We start from the raw sequence: 18,121 nt of genomic DNA on the forward strand, positions 1-18,121 counted from the left end.
CCGCTCTCGGCTCTTCTCAAGCCCTTGTCCCCTCTGCTGTCCCAACTGTGTGGATTAGCCTGGAGGCTGCCCAGAGTAGGCCTGGGGTAGCATATGAGTTTCTGTTTGCCTGTTCCCTAACTGACCACTTAGTATCTGGCTAGAATGCTCTTCTGACAAGGATTCTCAGGCCCCGTGTGGTCTGAGGGAAAGAGTTCTGTAGTTGAGTCCCTCTGCCTTAGGCACAGCAGGAGAAGAGCACAGCATGCTTGGCCTTTGCTCCCTTAGTAGGTGAAGGTGGTGGCAGTGGCGGCTGCGTCATCTCCCTTCTTGTCCCGCCCCCCGCCCCCCCCGCCACACACAGGCTGGCAGACGCCTGAGATCGCCCTCATCGACTCCCATAAGCTCCTCCGAAGCATTATCCTCCTGCTCATGGGCAGTGATGTGCTCTCAATTCAGAAGGCAGCTGTGGAGACACCATTTTTGGATTCTGGTGAGTCTGAGGAAGAGAGCAAGGCCCTGTGGGCGGGAACAGGCTCCATGGTGGGGCCACCAGTTTTGCCTCCAGAGGATCCAGGCGGTGACTGAGGAATGACGGTCCTGTCTCTCTCCTTTGCTACAGGTGAAAATCTGGTACAAAAGTGGCAGGTTCTGACCCAGGTGCTGAGCTGCTCGGAGAAGCTGGTCTCCCGCCTGGGCTGTCTGGGCAGTGTGAGCGAAGCCAAGGCCTTTTGCTTGGAGGCCCTGAAACTCACGACGAAGCTGCAGATGCCACGCCAGTGAGTGCCGGGCGGGAGGAGGCCGAGTCCAGAACCCGGGTGCCCACATGCTGGACCGCGGGTTCCCAGACTCTTCCACAGCTTCCACAGGTTAACCTGTTCTGTTTGGACGGGTGGGGAGAGTACGTTCCGTGGCAAAGTAAGTGGGACATGCCAAGTTACCAAGGTTAGACATCCTTATTTCCTCTAGGACTTCTCACGTCCTTCAATAATGCTCATACGCATTGTAACTCTCCAAAAGGGAGACCCAGTGTACCGTGTTTCCCTAAATCCCTTTGCCCACAGAATCCTTTTTTTTTTTTTTTTGAGGAATGTCATTTGGGAAATCTGTCCTCATATGCAAGGCTGACTTGGGGTGAGAAAGCAGTGTAGAGGGTTTTTCCCGGGGAGCCTGGAAGTCAGCTGGAGGCTGTGAAGGCCTTTCAGAGGCTAGGAGACTGCCCCCACTCTGCCTGTGAGAGGGGCCAAAAGCCAGAGTCTGGGAAAACAAAGGCTTGCACACTGGCGGTCGTCTCCTCTCCCGACAAGGTGCGCCCTGTTCCTGGTGCTGAAGGCGGAACTGGAGCTGGTGCGCAGCGACATCGACCTCTGTCAGTCGGACCTGCAGCAGGTTCTGTTCTTGCTTGAGTCTTGCACAGGTGAGCAGCTGGGGGGCCCTCCGCACCTGCAGGCGGTGGCAGGAGGGGCCCACACACCGCAACACACCTGTGTATGTAAAAGTGTGGTGCCCTTCGAGATCAGTCTGACTTCCGGTCCCCCGGGCAAAGCTCCTTCTACTTCGGTCAGACCACTGGTCTCCCTCCTTCAGATGGTTAATCCGTGACTAACCCTGCCTGGCTCTAGTTTTCAGCACTAATACATTTTGGCTATTTATATTTATTTATTTTCTAGTTTTTTAATTTTTTAATTTTTTACTTTTAAGTAGGCTCCACACCCAACATGGGGCTCAAACTCACAACCCCGAGATCAAGAGTGGCATGCTCCTCTGACTGAGCCAGCCAGGCACCACTGCCTATTTGAATTTAATTTAAATCAAATTTAAAATTCATTTCCCCAGTCACTTGCCGCATTTCATGTGCTCGTAGCCACATGGGGCTGGTGGCGACTCTGTTGGACAGCACAAATGTTGTGTCCTCAGGAGGGCTTAAGTTAGTAATAAAATAGCTTATGATACATTTTTTTCTTGTAACCACTTTTATCTCTAGTATTTCATTGGAGCCACACAAAACCCTGGAAAGTCAGGTAGACCCATAGATTCTTTTTTTTCATTTGTAAAATGACAAAGTTGAGAAATTCAGCATTTGGGGCCAGGATCATGGGCCAAGTGGGGGGAAGGAGCCAGGATTGAGACGGGGGCCTCCCGGTGCCGGCCTGCTACCCCGAGCCACGCAGCCATCTCAGCTGCAGCTTTGGGGGCTTTGTGGGTTGTGTTAATCCACTGTGGAATGGGAAGAAAACATTAAGGATTTTATTGAAAAAATAACAAGCCATATTAACATTTCATATGTCTGTACAGTAAATGGTACAAGTAGTAAGTCAATAACACCTATATGAGGGAATTGGGCCCTGGAGTAGCTCAGGAAGCACTTGGTAATTCTGGTTTCACTCTCGCCAGAGTTTGGTGGACTAGCCCAGGACCTGGACTCTGTGAAGAAGGTCCACCTGCAGAAGGGCAAGCAGCAGGCCCAGGCCCATCGTCCTCCGGAGCTTCCAGAAGAGGAGCCCTTCCTAAGAGGCCCTGCTCTGGAGCTGGTGGCCACTGTGGCCAAGGCGCCTGGTCCTGTAGCACCTTCTACTAATTCTTCCCCTGTCCTGAAAATGAAGCCCCAGCCCAGCCCTGGCTTCCTGACGCACCTGCCCACGTGTGACTGCTTGCTCTGTGCCAGTCCTGTCCTCTCGGCAGTCTGTCTGCGCTGGGCATTGGTCACAGCGGGGGTGAGGCTGGCCACGGGCCATCAGGCCCAGGGTCTGGATCTGCTGCAGGTCGTGCTGAAGGGTTGCCCTGCAGCCACTGAGCGCCTCACCCAAGCTCTGCAAACTTCCCTGAATCACCCAGCACCGCCCTCCCCTGCCCCAAGGCTCCTGGATGAGCTCTTAGCTCAGGCCTACACACAGCTGGCACTGGAGGGGCTGAGCCAGCCATCAGACAAGAGCCTGGGGAAGGTCCTGGAGTCAGGGCTGAAGTTTGTGGCAGCGCGGGTTCCCAACCTGGAGCCATGGCGAGCCAGCCTGCTCTTGACTCGGGCCCTCGCAAAGCTGGCAGGCCTCAGCTGCTGCACTGGCCAACTTTTTGCCAGCTCCTGGGGCTGGCAGCCACCACCCGTAAAACCATCCCCAGGCTCAGAGCCCTCTAAGCCTCGGAGCCAAAAACATTCTGGAAGAGGGCGTCATCGGGTGGCCTCTTCTACCCCGTCCCTCCATAATACCTCTCTGAAAGGTCTGGAAGGTGGACTGCCCTGTACACCTAAGCCCCCAGGCCAGGTCAGGCAAGCAGGCCCTCGCGTCCCTTTCACTGTGTTTGAGGAAGTCCTCTCTACAAAGAGCAAGCCTGAGGTTCCCAAGGCCCCGAGGGTACAACAGAGGGTCCAGACGCGCCTCAAGGTGAGGTGGGACCGTGGCTAGGTGGTGGTGGTGGTGTCAGGTGGGGTGGTTCTGGAGAATTGTGCAGAGTAGGTGTCTCTGTGGAATAGTTTCCCAGGGCCTGCTGGGACCTTTAGCTCTACTGTTGTCGGCAGGATCCCAACATCTTCCACAGAAAGACAGTTCTACCTTGGTTTCAGACAGAAGGTGCTTTCCTTAACTCTCTGGTTCCTTTCCCTTTTCATCCTTCCTCCTTACCTTTTGTTCCCTCCTTCTCTCCCTCCTTCCACACCCAGGAGTCCCTGCCCTTGGCTGAGTGTGGTGGGTGTCTGTATGGTGGAGAGGTTCATTCCTAATCTTCCCCAAGACCTCTGGGACTGTGCCTCCGCAGTGCCACCTGCTGGCGGATGTCTTGTCACTGAAGGCCCCCGGGCCCTTCTCCCTTTCCACCCATCCCAGGTGAACTTCAGTGATGACAGTGACTTGGAAGACCCTGTCTCAGTTGAGGCACGGCTTGCAGAGGAGCCCAAGAGACGGGGCACTGCCTCCCGGGGCCGGGGCCGGGGCCGGGCCAGGAAGGGCTCGGGCTTGAAGACTGCTTCAGTGGCAGCCCCAGATAGTGGCCCCGGGCGACCTGGGCTCGGTGGCAGGAGCCGGAGGGCCAAGAAGGTGACATCAGGACATTGTGAGGAGCTGGGCTCTGAGATCATGAGGACCATCCCCGAGGAGGAAATGACTGACAACCAGATGGAAATGAGCTTTGAGATCCTCAGGGGCTCTGATGGGGAAGACTCCACCTCCGGTATGATGGTAACGGTGGGAGGGAGAAGGTGCATACATTTTTGGGGGGTTGCCCCGGGACCAAAGCCCAAGAAATAATTGGTGCCAAAGACAGTACAGAAATAAAGCTTTTTTCCTGGCTCTGGGACTGGATCCTAGAAAGAACAAAGGGAATGGCAGGAGGAAGGAACTACAGAAAGTCATGTTCTCTCCCCAGGTGGGAAGGCACCCGCTCTAGGACCTGATACCGCCATAGGAGAATGTGAGGTGTTGAGACGTGATTCCAGCAAAGAGGAGCTGCCCATCCCATGCCCAGACAAGGATCTCGGTCCTCGGCTCCGACTCCCCTCAGCCCCTGCAGCCATTGGTGAATATGCTGACCTCTGGGGTCTGGTCACTAGGAGAGAGCGAGGCTTTAGGTGTCTCTCTCTCTCTCTCTCTTTTTTTTTTTAATAAAGATTTTATTTATTTGAGAGAGGGAGCAAGAGAGAGCACAAGTAGAGGGGAGGGGCAGAGGGAGAGGGAGAAGCAGACTCCCTGCTGAGCAGAGAGCCCGATGTGGGGCCCCATCCCAGGACCCTGAGATTATGACCTGAGCCAAAGGCAGATGCCCAACCTACTGAGCCGCCCAGGCGACCAGCCTCTAGGTCTCTTGATCCTGATGCTCTTCTAGCCTGTCCATGGTTCTGTCTTTGGATCCCCATCTAGATCTGGTCACCTTTGAAGCTGGGCTCAGGGAATTGACCAGCACTCTCTCCACTAACTGTGTGCAAGTCAGTCAGCCTCTCTGAGCTTCTATTTACTTATCTATAAAATGGGGTTTGCGAGTTGATGTAAGCTGCGTAGCATCCCGCTTGGCACACTGCTCTTCGTAAATGATAGCTTTTATTTTTTAAGTGGGAGAGGAGGTAGGGCCTTGGAAACCTGGAACTTTCATGCAAAATTCTACCAGCTAGGAGGTACGGGACTCATCTATAGCAAGTATCTTCACCTTCTTCTAGGTCTGTCTACCTTGAATTCCATCTGTGACTTACTGACCATTGCTTTCCGTGGGGTTAGTCACTGCCCTCCTAGTGGGCTCTATGCTCACCTCTGCCGCTTTCTGGCTTTGTGCTTGGGCCACCGGGATCCCTATGCCACTGCCTGCCTCGTCACCGAGTCTGTGTCCATCACCTGTCGCCACCAGCTGCTCACGCACCTCCACAGGCAGCTCAGGTGAGTGGCCACAGTCCCCGAGGCCCATGCTGGGGCAGACTGGAGGGAGGGTCCAGATTTTGAAGGAGGGACAACTCACCCCTACTTGCGTTGTCCACAGCAAGGCCCAGAAGCACCGGGGATCACTCGAAATGGCAGACCAGATGCAGAGACTGAGCCTGGAGGAGAGGCCTGGGGATGTCCCCCTGGCCCGCATCCAGCACCTCTTTTCCTTCAGGGCTTCAGGATCTGGTCAATTCCCTGAGCCCGAGAAGGAGAGTTTCCAGGAGCGCCTGGCTCTGATCCCCAGTGGTACGGTAGTAGGCTGCAGCTGGCTCTTCTGTCCTTGTTTGCATCTTCTTACTAAGGAGTTAGGTGGAGGACTTTAAGGCATTGGTTAACATCGATTTATGACCTTTATGGAAGGACATGTCATATCTTTTCATTGATTAGTCATTTTGTTACTCTCACCAAAGAGAACTACCCTAAATCTGAAGGTCTTTTTTTTTTTTTTAAGATTTTATTTATTTATTTATTAGAGAGAGAAAGTCAGAGATAATGACAGAGAGCATGAGTGGGGAGAGGTGGGAGAAGCGGGCTCCCCACTGAGCAGGGAGCCCGATGTGGGACTTGATCCCAGGACCCTGGGATTGTGTGACCTGAGCTGAAAGCAGACGCTTAACCAGCTGAGCCACCCAGGTATGCCCCTCCACCAACTTTAACTTTGAGTTACTAGCAGGTTCAGTGTCTTTACGCAGGGGTAAGTTCAGGCGTGCAGAGGCTTCCTATGCTAACATGAAATCCGTTACCAGATGATTTGAGTGCCTCCCTCTGTGCAGGAACTTCTGTTTCTGTGAGGGACACAAAGAAGTACAAGATGTGGTCTCTGTCCACAGGCGGCTGTTAGGGCAAGGGAGAGCACCTTGAACTAGTGACAAGGGAAGATTTCTTGGAGTTGTTGGAGTTGTCTTGAGTGATAAATGGGGATTGAGTGCAGAAGACAGAGAAGGGGATTCCTTGTAAGAGCTGAAATGATGCTGGGTATGCTCTCTGTGGCAGGGGTGACCGTGTGTGTGTTGGCTCTGGCCACGCTCCAGCCTGGAACTGTGGGCGACACCCTCCTGCTGACCCGGCTAGAAAAAGACAGTCCCCCAGTCACTGTGCAGATCCCAACTGCCCAGAACAAGGTAGGTTTCCTGGGCCAGTAAGCAAAGTTGGGCTGGGGTAGGCTTCTGGTGAAGCTGCTCCCATTCTGTGGCTGGGGGACGGAGAGATGGTGATCGTGTGGACCAGCAGAAAGCTCACAGCCCCATCTCTCAAAGTTTCCTCTGAGTTCAGCCCTGAAAGAGTTTGACGCCATCCAGAAGGAGCAGAAAGAGAACAGCAGCTGTACTGACAAGCGAGAGTGGTGGACAGGGCGGCTAGAACTGGACCATAGGATGGAGGTGTGTGTCTGCAAGGTGGGGTGGGGTCAGGCCTGCCCTGGGAGTGACCCCGGGGGTGTCAGTGTCTTCTCTCTCAGGGGTCCCAGGCCAGTGCTGAGTTACCTCAGGTCCTTTCTGGAAGCATAGGCCTAAATTTTAAAAAATGATGTTACCTGGCAAAGACTTTAAACAAGAGCCAAAAACCTGAAGGTGTTATGGCAACAGAATGTTTAAAGATACATACAAGAAAAGGGATTTAATTTAAGCCCAAGTATCAGCTTCCTGGGTTTAGTTTTCATCGCCCGCCTATTTGTATATGTCAAAACATAGTGATATGTAATAAATCATCTTATCTGTACTCCCCTAGTCTCAGCAAATGAAAAATGTTTCTAGCTTCTTGCCTTTTTTTTTTTTTTTTTTTAAGACGGGGAGAGAGAGAGAGGAGGCGGGAGGGGCAGAGGGAGAGGGAGAGAGAGAATCTGAAGAAGGCTCCATGCCCAGCGTGGAGCCCGACACGGGGCTCCATCTCACGACCCTGAGATCACGACCTGAGCCAAAGTTGAGAGTCAGACGCTTAACTGACTGAGCCACCCAGGTGCCCCTCTAGCTTCTTGCCTTTTTAACTGGCAGGAAGATATGTAAGACAAATATGCTGGAAAACCCATTTCCTCATGTCCAGAATGTTGGTGCCTGTGGGATAAGAAACTCAGCTCCTCTCTGGGACTAAAGGTTCTATTCCTCCTCATTCAGGTTCTCATCACTTCCCTAGAGAAGCAGGTGTTGGGCTGCTGGAGGGGACTGTTGCTGCCATCCAGTGAGGACCCTGGCCCTGCCCAGGAGGCCTCCCGCCTACAAAAGTTGCTGCAGGAATGTGGCTGGAAATATCCTGACCCCACTCTGCTGAAAGTGAGTTGAGAAATCAGGGAAAGGGGAAGAAGCTAGACTTGATGCTCTCTCACTGACCACTGTTCCCTTGCAGGCCATGCTCAGTGCTGCTGGTACCCTCACTCCTCAGGACGTTCAGACCCTGGCCTCTGGGCTGTGCCCAGTGCGGCCGGAACGAGCCCAAGAGCTTCTGAGTGAGGCAGTAGGACGCCTGCAGGGTCAGACAGTCCCAAGCGATAGGCACCTTGTCCTAGTGCTAGACAAGGTAAGGAGCTAGGGGCTGGAGGGGCAGTGTCTGGTGGACAGTGGGCACCAACTCACCCCCATGCCCCTTCCGACACTTGTGTGCGCCTGCCTGGAGATAGTCATCCCCGTGTGCTTTTACCCCAGGACCTGCAAAAGCTGCCGTGGGAGAACATGCCCAGCCTCCGGGCACTGCCTGTCACTCGGCTGCCCTCCTTCCGCTTCCTGCTCAGCTACTCCATCATCAAAGAGGTGGGGTTCAGGGAGTGGGGAATGACTGGTGATTGACAGAGATCTGGGAAGACAGGAGAGGGTCTCGGGGACCGATGGCTCATTCGTGGAAAGGAGTTTGGAGTTTGTGGAAGCTTGGGCCCTCTGGCCAGACCAGGGTCCTGATCACCAGTATCTTCTCCTCAGTCTGGGGCCTCGTCGGTGCTAAGCCAAGGGGTGGATCCACGCAATACCTTCTATGTTCTGAACCCTCACAATAACCTGTCAAGCACAGAGGAGCAATTTCGAGCCCATTTTAGCAGGTCAGTGGGATAAGAGTAAGAAAGGGGGTGGGGGAGAGCAGAGACCACATAGAGGGGCTCATATACTTTCCTGCAGAATCAAATGGTACAGCCCACCTTCTCCCTAGTTTTCCCTCTGCCCTCTTTGCCAACTGACCCCAATTCTTACTCCTACCTTTTCCCCCCGCAGTGAAGCCGGCTGGAGAGGGGTGGTTGGGGAAGTGCCAAGCCCAGAGCAAGTGCAGGTGGCCTTGACGGAGCATGACTTATATATGTGAGTGCCTAAGGCAGGGAGGTGGGGAGAGGGGCAGGCCCTGGAGGAGGGCATCACCATAGTTTTCTTTGGGGCTTTGAAGCCACTGGCTGACTCAGGACGCCCTTGGAAACATGGCCGAGGCCAGGTATTGCTAGGTCAGACTCGTCTCACGTCCCTCTGCCTTAGCTACGCAGGGCACGGGGCTGGTGCCCGCTTCCTGGATGGACAGGCCATCCTCCGGCTGAGCTGCCGGGCGGTGGCCCTGCTCTTTGGCTGCAGCAGTGCGGCCCTGGCTGTGCACGGGAGGCTGGAGGGGGCTGGCATCGTGCTCAAGTATATCATGGCTGGCTGGTGAGTCCTGAGGGCCCTTCCTAGCTCCCAGCCAGGCTCTTTCCCCAGCCTGAACCCTAAATCTTCTCTTGTGCCCCCCCCCACCGTTCTAGTTCCCTGGCATGCCTGGGCCTTTAATCTTTGCCCTCTTCTGCCCCCCCCTTCTGGAACTAGGGCACTTCTCATTGGCTCACTCCTCTTTCCTCACCCACCACCGCCAGTCATGTCTGCCTATGTATTTTGTTTTAGAGCCCTCACTTTGTAGTTCTTCTCCTCTTTTCCCAGTCCCCTGTTTCTGGGTAACCTCTGGGATGTGACTGACCGTGACATCGACCGCTACACGGAGGCTCTGCTGCAGGGCTGGCTTGGAGCAGGCCCAGGAGCCCCCCTTCTCTACTATGTCAACCAGGCCCGCCAGGCTCCCCGACTCAAGTATCTTATTGGGGCTGCACCTGTGGCATATGGTTTGCCTGTCTGCTTGCGATGACCCCTTGGAGCTGTCCTAGTGCCGGTGGAAGCCATGTGACTGTTCTACCTCCTATTAGACTTAACCCTTAGGACAAATATTTTAAGTGATTTTTCCCAGTATTTTATATGAAACCTTTCCCTTTGATTTAACCTTAAGATAATAAAGATGTAGTACTTAAACCTGTTTTGTGTGGTTCATTGGAGAACATTTGTAGACACAATTATTGGCCCCGCCCACTATGTGGTACTATAAAGAGGTGAGAACAGCTTGCAGTTGAAGTGCGCGCTCTCTCTCGCTGACAAATAAAATCTTAAAAAAAAAAAAAAAAAGAGGCCACCGTCCTCTCCCCACATATGCCTTCTCAGGCCATGAACTTTAGCAGCAGATTCTGTGGGATTTTCGTATGGTTTTTCTCTCCCCAACCAGATCGTTAAATGCCTCGGAAGCACGTTATCTTACAATCTCATGTATCCCTCACACCTAACACATGGTAAAACATCGTTTTGATTACTAAACCTTGTGCTGTACTTGTTGGTTGACAACGTGACTCCTTATGGTTCTCTCCACCACCAGACCTTTCCACCGTGTGAGCCCAAAGGACCACTCACGATGCTACCTGACCCGCGAATTTCACAGGCTTCTTTCTTGCCTGTGGTTCGTTAGGTTTAGAGCACCCACACGGAGTAGCATACATTACTTCGCAATGTTGTGGTGATGAACCGGGTATTTTTAAGCCTTTGAAGCTCCCTGAGGGAAGTAGTCCTGTTTGCTCCAACTTTACTATGGTAGGCGTCGGAGGTTTTGTGAAAACAATGCGCAGCTCTCGCCAAACCAATGTAAGTCTCCGAAAGGCTCCGGCCCGCCCTTCCCCGCCCCGACGAAGGACCATAGAGATGTCCGGCACAGCGAGGCCTCCTGGCGCAGCCATCGAGATGCGCAGCGGGCGGCTAGAGCGTTGCTGGTCGAGCCGGCTTCCGCTCCGTTAGTCCTCCTTCCCAACATGGCGCAGTCAGTTAACATCACCGAGCTGAACCTGCCGCAGCTAGAAATGCTCAAGAACCAGCTGGACCAGGTGGGGACGGGCGGCAGAGACACCCCATTCCCGCTTCACGTGCCTCCTGCCCACGCGTCCTTCCTCGCCCCCCATTCCTCCCCTCTTTGGGAGGCTTCCCTTCCCCCTGGGAAACCCCCACCCCATCCCAGGATCGGCCCCCTCTCCGGCAGTGCCCCCTCTCTCTCCAACCCCCCACAATGATCCTATTTCCCGTCCTCTGTAGGAAGTGGAGTTCCTGTCCACGTCCATTGCCCAGCTCAAGGTGGTACAGACCAAGTATGTGGAAGCCAAGGACTGTCTGAACGTGCTGAACAAGAACAACGAGGGTATGGGGTAGGCGTGTGAAGGCAACCTGGGGGATGTGGTGAGCCGGCTACTCTCGTCCCGCCTTCTAATCCCGTTGTCCTTACCTGAGATGAGAAAGCAATCCTTTACGTACTGTGTAGAGCGCTACAGGAGCCCTTTCATGTTGCCTATCTAGAGTTGAAATGTACAGGACATTCCTCTGCTGTTGTCCCTGTTTCCGTTCTTTTCTTAAGATCTCTCATTCTCTCTGCCATCTTGGAACTCTCTTTAACGTCTTAACCTTCCCCAGATGTTTGTCTTAATTGCTTTCACAGGGAAAGAATTACTCGTCCCACTGACGAGTTCTGTATCCTTTCCACAGAAACTGCTACCCTGCTCTTTCCTTTTCTCTCTCACCCCTCGCCCGAAAAAAAAGAAAAAAAAAAAAGGTGGGATTAGTTTTGATTACTCCAGAGAGTCCCCATGATTCTGAGAACGCTCTTATTACGCACTCTTTGTACCTCTCCTCCCTAACCTGGGGCCAACATCCAGCTAATGCCTTGTGAGCACCAAGGCATATGTAGAATTGAGATGTGATTATTTCCCTTTGCTGTTTGAGAATATCCTCTAATAGGAAGACAAAACAGGTGGGTTTAGACTTTTACTAATAACTTAGAAGAGATAAACGATGGAAGAATAACAGGATATAGAAACAAGGGGGTTGGCTGTGTTTATGAATCCTGTTTTGGCTTACCTATGGCTCTTATTTCTAAACTGTTGTTACCAAGAAACCTGGATTGTGGCTACCCGTTCAGTGTTTTACTTGAATGAGTTAAGTTAGGACAGTAGAGCATCTGTAAGCTGTAGTCTGAGAACTGACAGGCTGAAAAAGAAATACAGAAGCAGTGTGGTAGGGGTTGGCTAAATAGTGAGCATTAAATCCACTAGGAATTAGCTAGTGATTTCATGACTGGGGCTGTTGATGGAAAGTGAAGCCGGCTTTTCACTTTACTACTCTCCAGCAGTAGGAAAATATCATTGTATCTAGTCCTTCTGGGGGGGCTAGTGGAAAAAACTGTAAGAACTGCTTGTAGGATGGGAGATGGGATCAGGGCAAGAGAGTGTTCTAGCATATGCCATTTTCTCCATAAGGAGCCGACTTCTCTGTCCCTTCCCATTTGGAGTGTATAGGTACAGTTCTAAGGCCTCCAGATTCTTCAGTCCTTGTGGCTTGTAGCTTTTTAGAAAAGAAGGCCAAGCAGGCTGGCTGACAGGGAATCATGACACTCCTGCTGGGCTAGTTTTCCCTTAATCCTTGCTTCTCAGATGTATGTCCCTGGGAAGCTACATGATGTGGAACATGTACTCATCGATGTGGGAACAGGCTACTATGTAGAAAAGGTGAGTGGAAGTAACCACCTGGATGCCCCTCTGAGCAGGGAAAGGAAGTTTAGGGGAAGACCTAGAGTGCAGCATAGGGTCTCCTCTTAGCCCTTCATTCACCTCTGACCTTGCAGACAGCTGAGGATGCCAAGGACTTTTTCAAGAGGAAGATAGACTTCCTTACCAAGCAAATGGAGAAAATCCAGCCAGCTCTGCAGGAGAAGCATGCCATGAAACAGGGTAAGATTGGCCTGGGGCACCTCTTCACCCTTTCTACTTCCATGGTAAAGAGCATGGATTCCAGTATGAACTGGGGGTGTCCCCTTTGCTAGATTAAAACCATGTCTTTCTCTTTGGTGTCTAGATGTATTCTCTAGATTCTGTGCATTACATATCCACTATTTGTAGATTGCTGCGTTGGGTGCTTGAGAAATTTAGAGGAAGGAAATCATCCTTGTTCTTGGGGTGTTCTATTTAATGGGGATGGAATGGGGGAGATGATACGTGTAAATGAACACACAGGAAAGAAATAACAGCCCTAACTAAGTACTAGCCATTGCAACCCTGGCTACACATGAGAATAACCCAGGAAGTTTAAAGAGGAAGCCTGAGTCCAAGCCAAACCAATTAAATCAACCTGGGGGTGGGGGGACTCTAGGGGGTCAGTGTTTTTCTAAAAACTCCCCAGGAAGGGGCGCCTGGATGGCTCAGTTGGTTAAGCGACTGCTTTCGGCTCAGGTCATGATCCTGGAGTCCCGGGATCGAGTCCCACATCGGGCTCCCTGCTCGGCAGGCTCCCTGCTGACCCTCCTCCCTCTCATGCTCTCTGTCTCTCATTCTCTCTCTTGCAAATAAATAAAATCTTAAAAAAAATAAAAATAAAATAAAAATTCCCCAGGTAATTCTGTTACACAGTCAGGATTGAGAATCACTGTTCTAAAGGTGAAAATCTTATCCACAGTTATGTTTGACTCGTTTAATAATGTGTTTTGTTCATTTTTATGTCTCAGTGGTTATCATATATTTACTGACACATTGTAGACTGTAAATTTGTGTATGCATGTAAATGTGTCCCACAGTGGATCAGTGTTAAAAGCTTTGGGGTTGTTTTGTTTTGTTTTGTTTTTAATTATTTGAGAGAGTGCGTGAGCAGGGTGGGGCGAAGAGCGGGGGGAGAGACTCTCAAGCGGACTCTATGCTGAGCTAGGAGCCGGAAGTGGAGCTCCATCTCAAGACCCTGAGATCAGGATCTGAGCCGAAACCAAGAGTCCCACGCTTAACCAACACCACCACCCAGGCGCCCCTCACTGTGTTATAAGTTTTATTAACTGTACTTGGTTGTCTACCTGTCTTTAAATTTTTTCCTCACGTTTCCTGAACTCTGGGTTCTCCCCTCAAGCTCCAGACCAGGATCTGACTCTTCTTTTTTCCCACAGCTGTCATGGAGATGATGAGCCAGAAGATTCAGCAGCTCACAGCCCTGGGGGCAACTCAGGCTACTGCCAAGGCCTGAGAGCTTGTTTCAGATCTGGGGCAGAGGGACTCTGCTTCAGGAGCTTGGGACTTTGTGGGCGTGGCTTCCTGGGGTCCAGGAAGAGAACGATCTTGTGTTTGATGCTAATAAATGTGCCAGCTGGGCAGAATGTTGGTCTTTTCTTGCATGAAGCAAAGGACTGGTGATGACATGGGAGGGCGGTGACGGACATGCTGTGCCCCTCCCCAGAGCCTGCTCAGTTAGTGGGGGATGCAGTGCTTATCTCGGAGGCTCCACCCTGGGCCTTTGGAGGAGTCCGGCAGAAATCCTGCGAGGCGCCGCTCTCTGCGGGCCGGTTGCCGTGGGAACGGCCGTCCGGCGGAAATGGAACTGCACGTGCGCTTCCTCTTCCGGGTCGACGACCCCCCCCCCCCCCCTTCCGACCCGGGAGGCTGCATGGGCTGCCGCTTCCCGCGCGGTCTCCTACATCTACTGCTGCGGCCGCCGCCAGCCTCGCAACCCCGGCCCCGTGGGCTCAGCCTGGAGTCCGTCCCGCCGTCCAAGCGACCCCGCGACAGCCTCATGGCGCCACCCCGAATCGGCACGCACAACGGCACTTTCCACTGCGATGAAGCCCTGGCGTGCGCACTGCTGCGCCTCCTGCCCGAGTACCGGGTACGATCCGCGGAAACTGACCCCGGGACCCCTGAGGGCTTCGCGGGCGGGCTGCGCCCGAGCACCCCCTCCTTCCCCGAACATTCATTCTCTCTCTGCACGACCCTGGCCGCCCCCTCACCTCCTGTGTCCGCTGCAGGATGCAGAGATTGTGCGGACCCGGGACCCCGAAAAACTGGCTTCTTGTGACATCGTGGTAGATGTGGGTGGCGAGTACGACCCTCAGAGACACCGATATGACCATCACCAGAGGTGAGTGCCCAGATTGCATTTCTTTAGCGTCCTTGACTTCAGCTTTGTTCTGTGCCCCAAGGCAGCCATCCACTGCGGTGGTCCGTGCCCGCGAAGGGAACCGCCTCATCCTGGAAAGCCAGCTGCTGAGTGCCACGGGACTACAGCCTGCCGGCTCGCCCCTTGCTTTGCGTCCATCCCCCTGGCCTTGGGCCTCCCTGGCTTCCAGGCGGTCCTCACAACCCCTCCCCGCCGGCAGCCTTCCTTGGCCCAGTCAGGATTTTCTCCCACTAGCACCATCCTCACCCCAGTTAATAGCCCAGTTCAGATTGGTCCTTTCATGTGCCCTTGCTGCCCCACTTCAGACTGCTGGGCCCACATGGCAGCGGTGGTGGTGACAGCTCAGATGTATGTGGTCCTCTACTTCGTTTATACTCGTACATTGGGAAATCCTTCTTTCCCAAGGCTGACCCATTATCCATGGTACCATTTCAGTCCTCTTCCTCTCAGGCCCCTACCTCATCAAACTCCCTCAGTGAGTGACCCTGCCACCTCCTTTTCAAAGGAAACTGAGCCTTTCCTGCATGCACATCCGCAGATTCCCATTCCCAGGCATCCTCAGCTCCCTCTTTCCAGTTCAGGAAACATTGTTCCCTTCTGTTTGCCCCTTTTGTGATCTATTACTTTCTCCTTCGGGGGGGCTCACACCACCGTTCTCCCCAGTGTTTGTTTCTCTTTTAAGATTTTATTTACTTATTTGAGAGAGTGAGAGAGCATGAGCAGTTGGAGGGGCAGAGCTTCAAGAGGGAGAAGCAGGCTCCACTCGGGGCTCCATCCCAGGACCCTGGGATCATGACCTGAGCCGAAGGCAGGCACTTAACCCACTGAGCCACCCAGGCGCCCCCTCCCCCAGCCTAAAACTCTGCCCAAGCGTCTCCATTTGGAAATCAAGAGTAAATAAAAAACCAAACCCTCCCTCATATACCCCACACTGCTTAAAGTGGGGATCTCTGACAGAGTATGAGAATATTTTATTGTAATTTTCTGTAAGTATTTTTCTCCCTTTCCCTTTTTTTTTTTTTTAAGTGTACGTATTACATCCATAAATGATGTGGTGGCTGAACCCTCCTGCTGTTTATAGCCTCATCTCTTACCCTCCCTTCTCAGCCTCTCATCAATGAAAGAGCTGGCCCTGGTTCCACATCCCTTCCAGTTCATTCCGTTCATTCTTTCTGCTGGTCCTCTCCCAGTCTCTCCACTGGAAATGCTCATGGAAAGGGCCCCTCAACACCGAACTCAGGTTGCTGGTGGAGGGTCTCACCTTAACAGACCTCTTTGTAGCACTCGACAGTATTGAGTAATTCCTTTTTCCTAATGATTTTATATATATATTTTTTTAACTATGCAGTATTTGATACATAAAACGATGTATTTAGAACTTTTGGCATATAAAACACGTAACAAACACCCATGGACTGATCTCCCAACCTCAGAACTAGAAGACTACCATTACCTTTGCATTGGGCACCAGGACCTCTTCGCTGTCCCGTCCCCTGCCTCCCCAGAAGCAAGCGGTGTCCTTAATTCCGTGTTCATCATACCCCTGTTCTACTGTGTAGTTTAGCGCATATGTCTGTTTCCATCAACAATTTCGTTTAGCTTCTTTTTGGACTTTTATCTGGGGGCTTACTATGCATTAATCTTTATACCTTGTGAACATTTTATAAATATTTTTGTATTTACTCAATAATAAAAAACACTAAAGCAGAAAGTAAGCTCTCTAGCTGATTCTGACAGACTGGTATTAGAAATTACAGCGGTAGTTTCTACTTCCCTCAGGACTGTCATACCATTTCCCTATTTTCTGTGCCACTGAGAATTCAGATTTCTGCTTTCCTCACTCCTCTGCACCTGCGGGTGACCTTGCATTTGTTCTGCATGCTGGCTGGCACAGTGCTCTCACATGAACTTGTCCACTGAAAATTTCTCAGTGGCTCCCCACTACCTTCAGATAAAGTCCAAAATCCAAACTATGGTGGACAAGGCCTGCCATGAGCTGGCCCTTGCTTACCCTCTAGCTTTATTTTTTTTGCCACTCCTCATACCCAAGCTGCCTTTCTTGCAGTTCCATGTAGAGACCTGTCTTAGCCATTGTAAGAGATGTTGTTCCATCTACCTGGAATGACTTTTCTCCTTGACCTTTTGTCTGGCTGGCGAACACCTAATTCCTCTTTTAAGAATGACCTGAGGGCGCCTGGGTGGCTCAGTTGGTTAAGCAACTGCTTTCGGCTCAGGTCATGATCCTGGAGTCCTGGGATCGAGTCCCACGTCGGGCTCCCTGCTCAGCGGGGAGCCTGCTTCTCCCTCTGACCCTCCCCACTCTCATGTGCTCTCTCATTCTCTCTCTCTCAAATAAATAAAATCTTAAAAAAAAAAAAAAGAATGACCTGAAATCTCTCCTCCCCTCTTTCCTTTGTTTATAACCTAGCTAGAGCATTCGCTTGGTTGTTTGTGGGCTTGTCTGCCTGTAGTAGATGAACTTGAAGGCAGGGACATTGTCTTAGGGTTTTGGTTTTGTTGGTTTTTTTGTTGTTGTTTTTTAAGATTTTTTAAATTTATTTGTCAGAGGGAGAGCACAAGCAGGGGGAGCAGCAAGCAGAGGGAGAAGCTGGCTCCCCATTGAGCAAGGAGCCCAAGGCGGGACTCAATCCCAGGACCCTGGGATCGTGACCTGAGCTCAAGGCAGACACTTTACCAACTGAGCTACCCAGGCGCCCTTGTCTTAGGGTTTTTTTTTTTTTTTTTACCCCTGATGTCTAAAACGCAAAGCCTGGCATGTAGTAAGCATTGAATTAACCATTGTCAAATGAAAGCGTGAATGGAGACTCCAAGCTGAGGTCCATGTTGAACCCCGAGGAAAAGCTAAAGCCCCACAGCTGGGCACCCTCCTCCCAACTCCTGAGTGTTCTCCAGCCTCCACCCCCTCGAGCCTGCACGTGCAGGCACATGCTGTGGGCTAACTGGGGCAGCTCTGCCTCAGCCCTACCTCCCTGTGCTCCTCAGATCTTTCACAGAGACCATGAGCTCCCTGTCTCCTGGGAAGCCTTGGCAGACCAAGCTGAGCAGTGCGGGACTCATCTATTTGCACTTCGGGCACAAGCTGCTGGCCCGGTTGCTGGGCACCAGCGAAGAGGACAGCATGGTGGGCACCATCTATGACAAGGTGGGGACCCAAGGACAGAGATGACCCATAAATGTGTCTCCACCAACTGGGAATGGCACTCACGCAGGACTGGGCCTCAGGACTCCTGGCCTACAGTTGGCTCAGCACCTTCTCCCTCGGTCAGGCTCATCTTCTCACAGGGGATGGCTCATCTCTCTCACCTCTATCCCGGGGTGGTTGTGAGAAGTGGGTGAGGTAGTGTTCGGGGAAGGGCTTTGAAAACCATAAAGCAGTGTTTCCTGGTCTTTTTCTTGACCTGACACGCATAAAAAATGATTGTTCAACAACTTGGTAATAGAAGAGGCTGCTTGTGTTGGGAAGCACATGGCTTAGAGGTTCTGGCTGCCCTGAAGGTGGAGGGAAGC

General features: G+C 52.2%; 3 protein-coding genes across 5 annotated transcripts in view; all 3 read left to right on the forward strand.

Moving 5' to 3' along the window:
- Positions 1 to 9,610, forward strand: part of ESPL1 (extra spindle pole bodies like 1, separase) — a 30,293-nt gene extending 20,683 nt beyond the window's left edge. For 2 of the 3 annotated variants that reach the window (XM_081821751.1, XM_006741580.3), the window contains exons 15-31: positions 344 to 472; positions 602 to 758; positions 1,287 to 1,396; positions 2,374 to 3,359; positions 3,798 to 4,140; positions 4,336 to 4,485; positions 5,120 to 5,333; positions 5,434 to 5,624; positions 6,372 to 6,499; positions 6,635 to 6,757; positions 7,487 to 7,642; positions 7,716 to 7,886; positions 8,012 to 8,116; positions 8,282 to 8,397; positions 8,567 to 8,650; positions 8,819 to 8,983; positions 9,248 to 9,610. In XM_081821751.1, coding sequence (XP_081677877.1) covers positions 344 to 472; positions 602 to 758; positions 1,287 to 1,396; positions 2,374 to 3,359; positions 3,798 to 4,140; positions 4,336 to 4,485; positions 5,120 to 5,333; positions 5,434 to 5,624; positions 6,372 to 6,499; positions 6,635 to 6,757; positions 7,487 to 7,642; positions 7,716 to 7,886; positions 8,012 to 8,116; positions 8,282 to 8,397; positions 8,567 to 8,650; positions 8,819 to 8,983; positions 9,248 to 9,449 — 3,530 coding nt within the window. In that variant the 3' untranslated portion in view covers positions 9,450 to 9,610. The remainder of the gene's footprint in view (positions 1 to 343; positions 473 to 601; positions 759 to 1,286; positions 1,397 to 2,373; positions 3,360 to 3,797; positions 4,141 to 4,335; positions 4,486 to 5,119; positions 5,334 to 5,433; positions 5,625 to 6,371; positions 6,500 to 6,634; positions 6,758 to 7,486; positions 7,643 to 7,715; positions 7,887 to 8,011; positions 8,117 to 8,281; positions 8,398 to 8,566; positions 8,651 to 8,818; positions 8,984 to 9,247) is intronic. The other variant, XM_081821752.1, reaches the window with a different exon arrangement.
- A 741-nt stretch (positions 9,611 to 10,351) lies between these two features.
- Positions 10,352 to 13,796, forward strand: PFDN5 (prefoldin subunit 5). Its single transcript, XM_006741581.3, has 6 exons — positions 10,352 to 10,503; positions 10,709 to 10,811; positions 11,106 to 11,137; positions 12,097 to 12,171; positions 12,288 to 12,393; positions 13,590 to 13,796. The coding sequence occupies exons 1-6, from the start codon at positions 10,432 to 10,434 to the stop codon at positions 13,664 to 13,666; spliced, it is 465 nt and encodes a 154-aa protein (XP_006741644.1). The 5' UTR covers positions 10,352 to 10,431; the 3' UTR covers positions 13,667 to 13,796.
- A 253-nt stretch (positions 13,797 to 14,049) lies between these two features.
- MYG1 (MYG1 exonuclease) overlaps positions 14,050 to 18,121 on the forward strand; it is a 7,099-nt gene continuing 3,027 nt past the window's right edge. Inside the window, exons 1-3 of the mRNA XM_006741583.3 lie at positions 14,050 to 14,302; positions 14,442 to 14,554; positions 17,597 to 17,756. Of these exons, the coding sequence (XP_006741646.1) occupies positions 14,084 to 14,302; positions 14,442 to 14,554; positions 17,597 to 17,756 (492 nt within the window). The 5' untranslated portion in view covers positions 14,050 to 14,083. The remainder of the gene's footprint in view (positions 14,303 to 14,441; positions 14,555 to 17,596; positions 17,757 to 18,121) is intronic.

The sequence above is a fragment of the Leptonychotes weddellii genome, chromosome 5 (genome assembly GCF_054177405.1).
Source record: "Leptonychotes weddellii isolate Sample4059 chromosome 5, ASM5417740v2, whole genome shotgun sequence".
Classification (NCBI taxonomy): Eukaryota; Metazoa; Chordata; class Mammalia; order Carnivora; family Phocidae; genus Leptonychotes; species Leptonychotes weddellii.

What these genes read in the sequence shown, in the direction of transcription:
- PFDN5 (XM_006741581.3), top strand. Translation starts at nt 10,432, where the DNA reads ATGGCGCAGTCAGTTAACATCACCGAGCTGAACCTGCCGCAGCTAGAA. An exon ending in GCTGAACAAGAACAACGAGG is followed by an intron (nt 10,812 to 11,105) that starts GTATGGGGTAGG and finishes TTGCTTTCACAG; the next exon opens with GGAAAGAATTACTCGTCCCA. An exon ending in TCGTCCCACTGACGAGTTCT is followed by an intron (nt 11,138 to 12,096) that starts GTATCCTTTCCA and finishes CTTGCTTCTCAG; the next exon opens with ATGTATGTCCCTGGGAAGCT.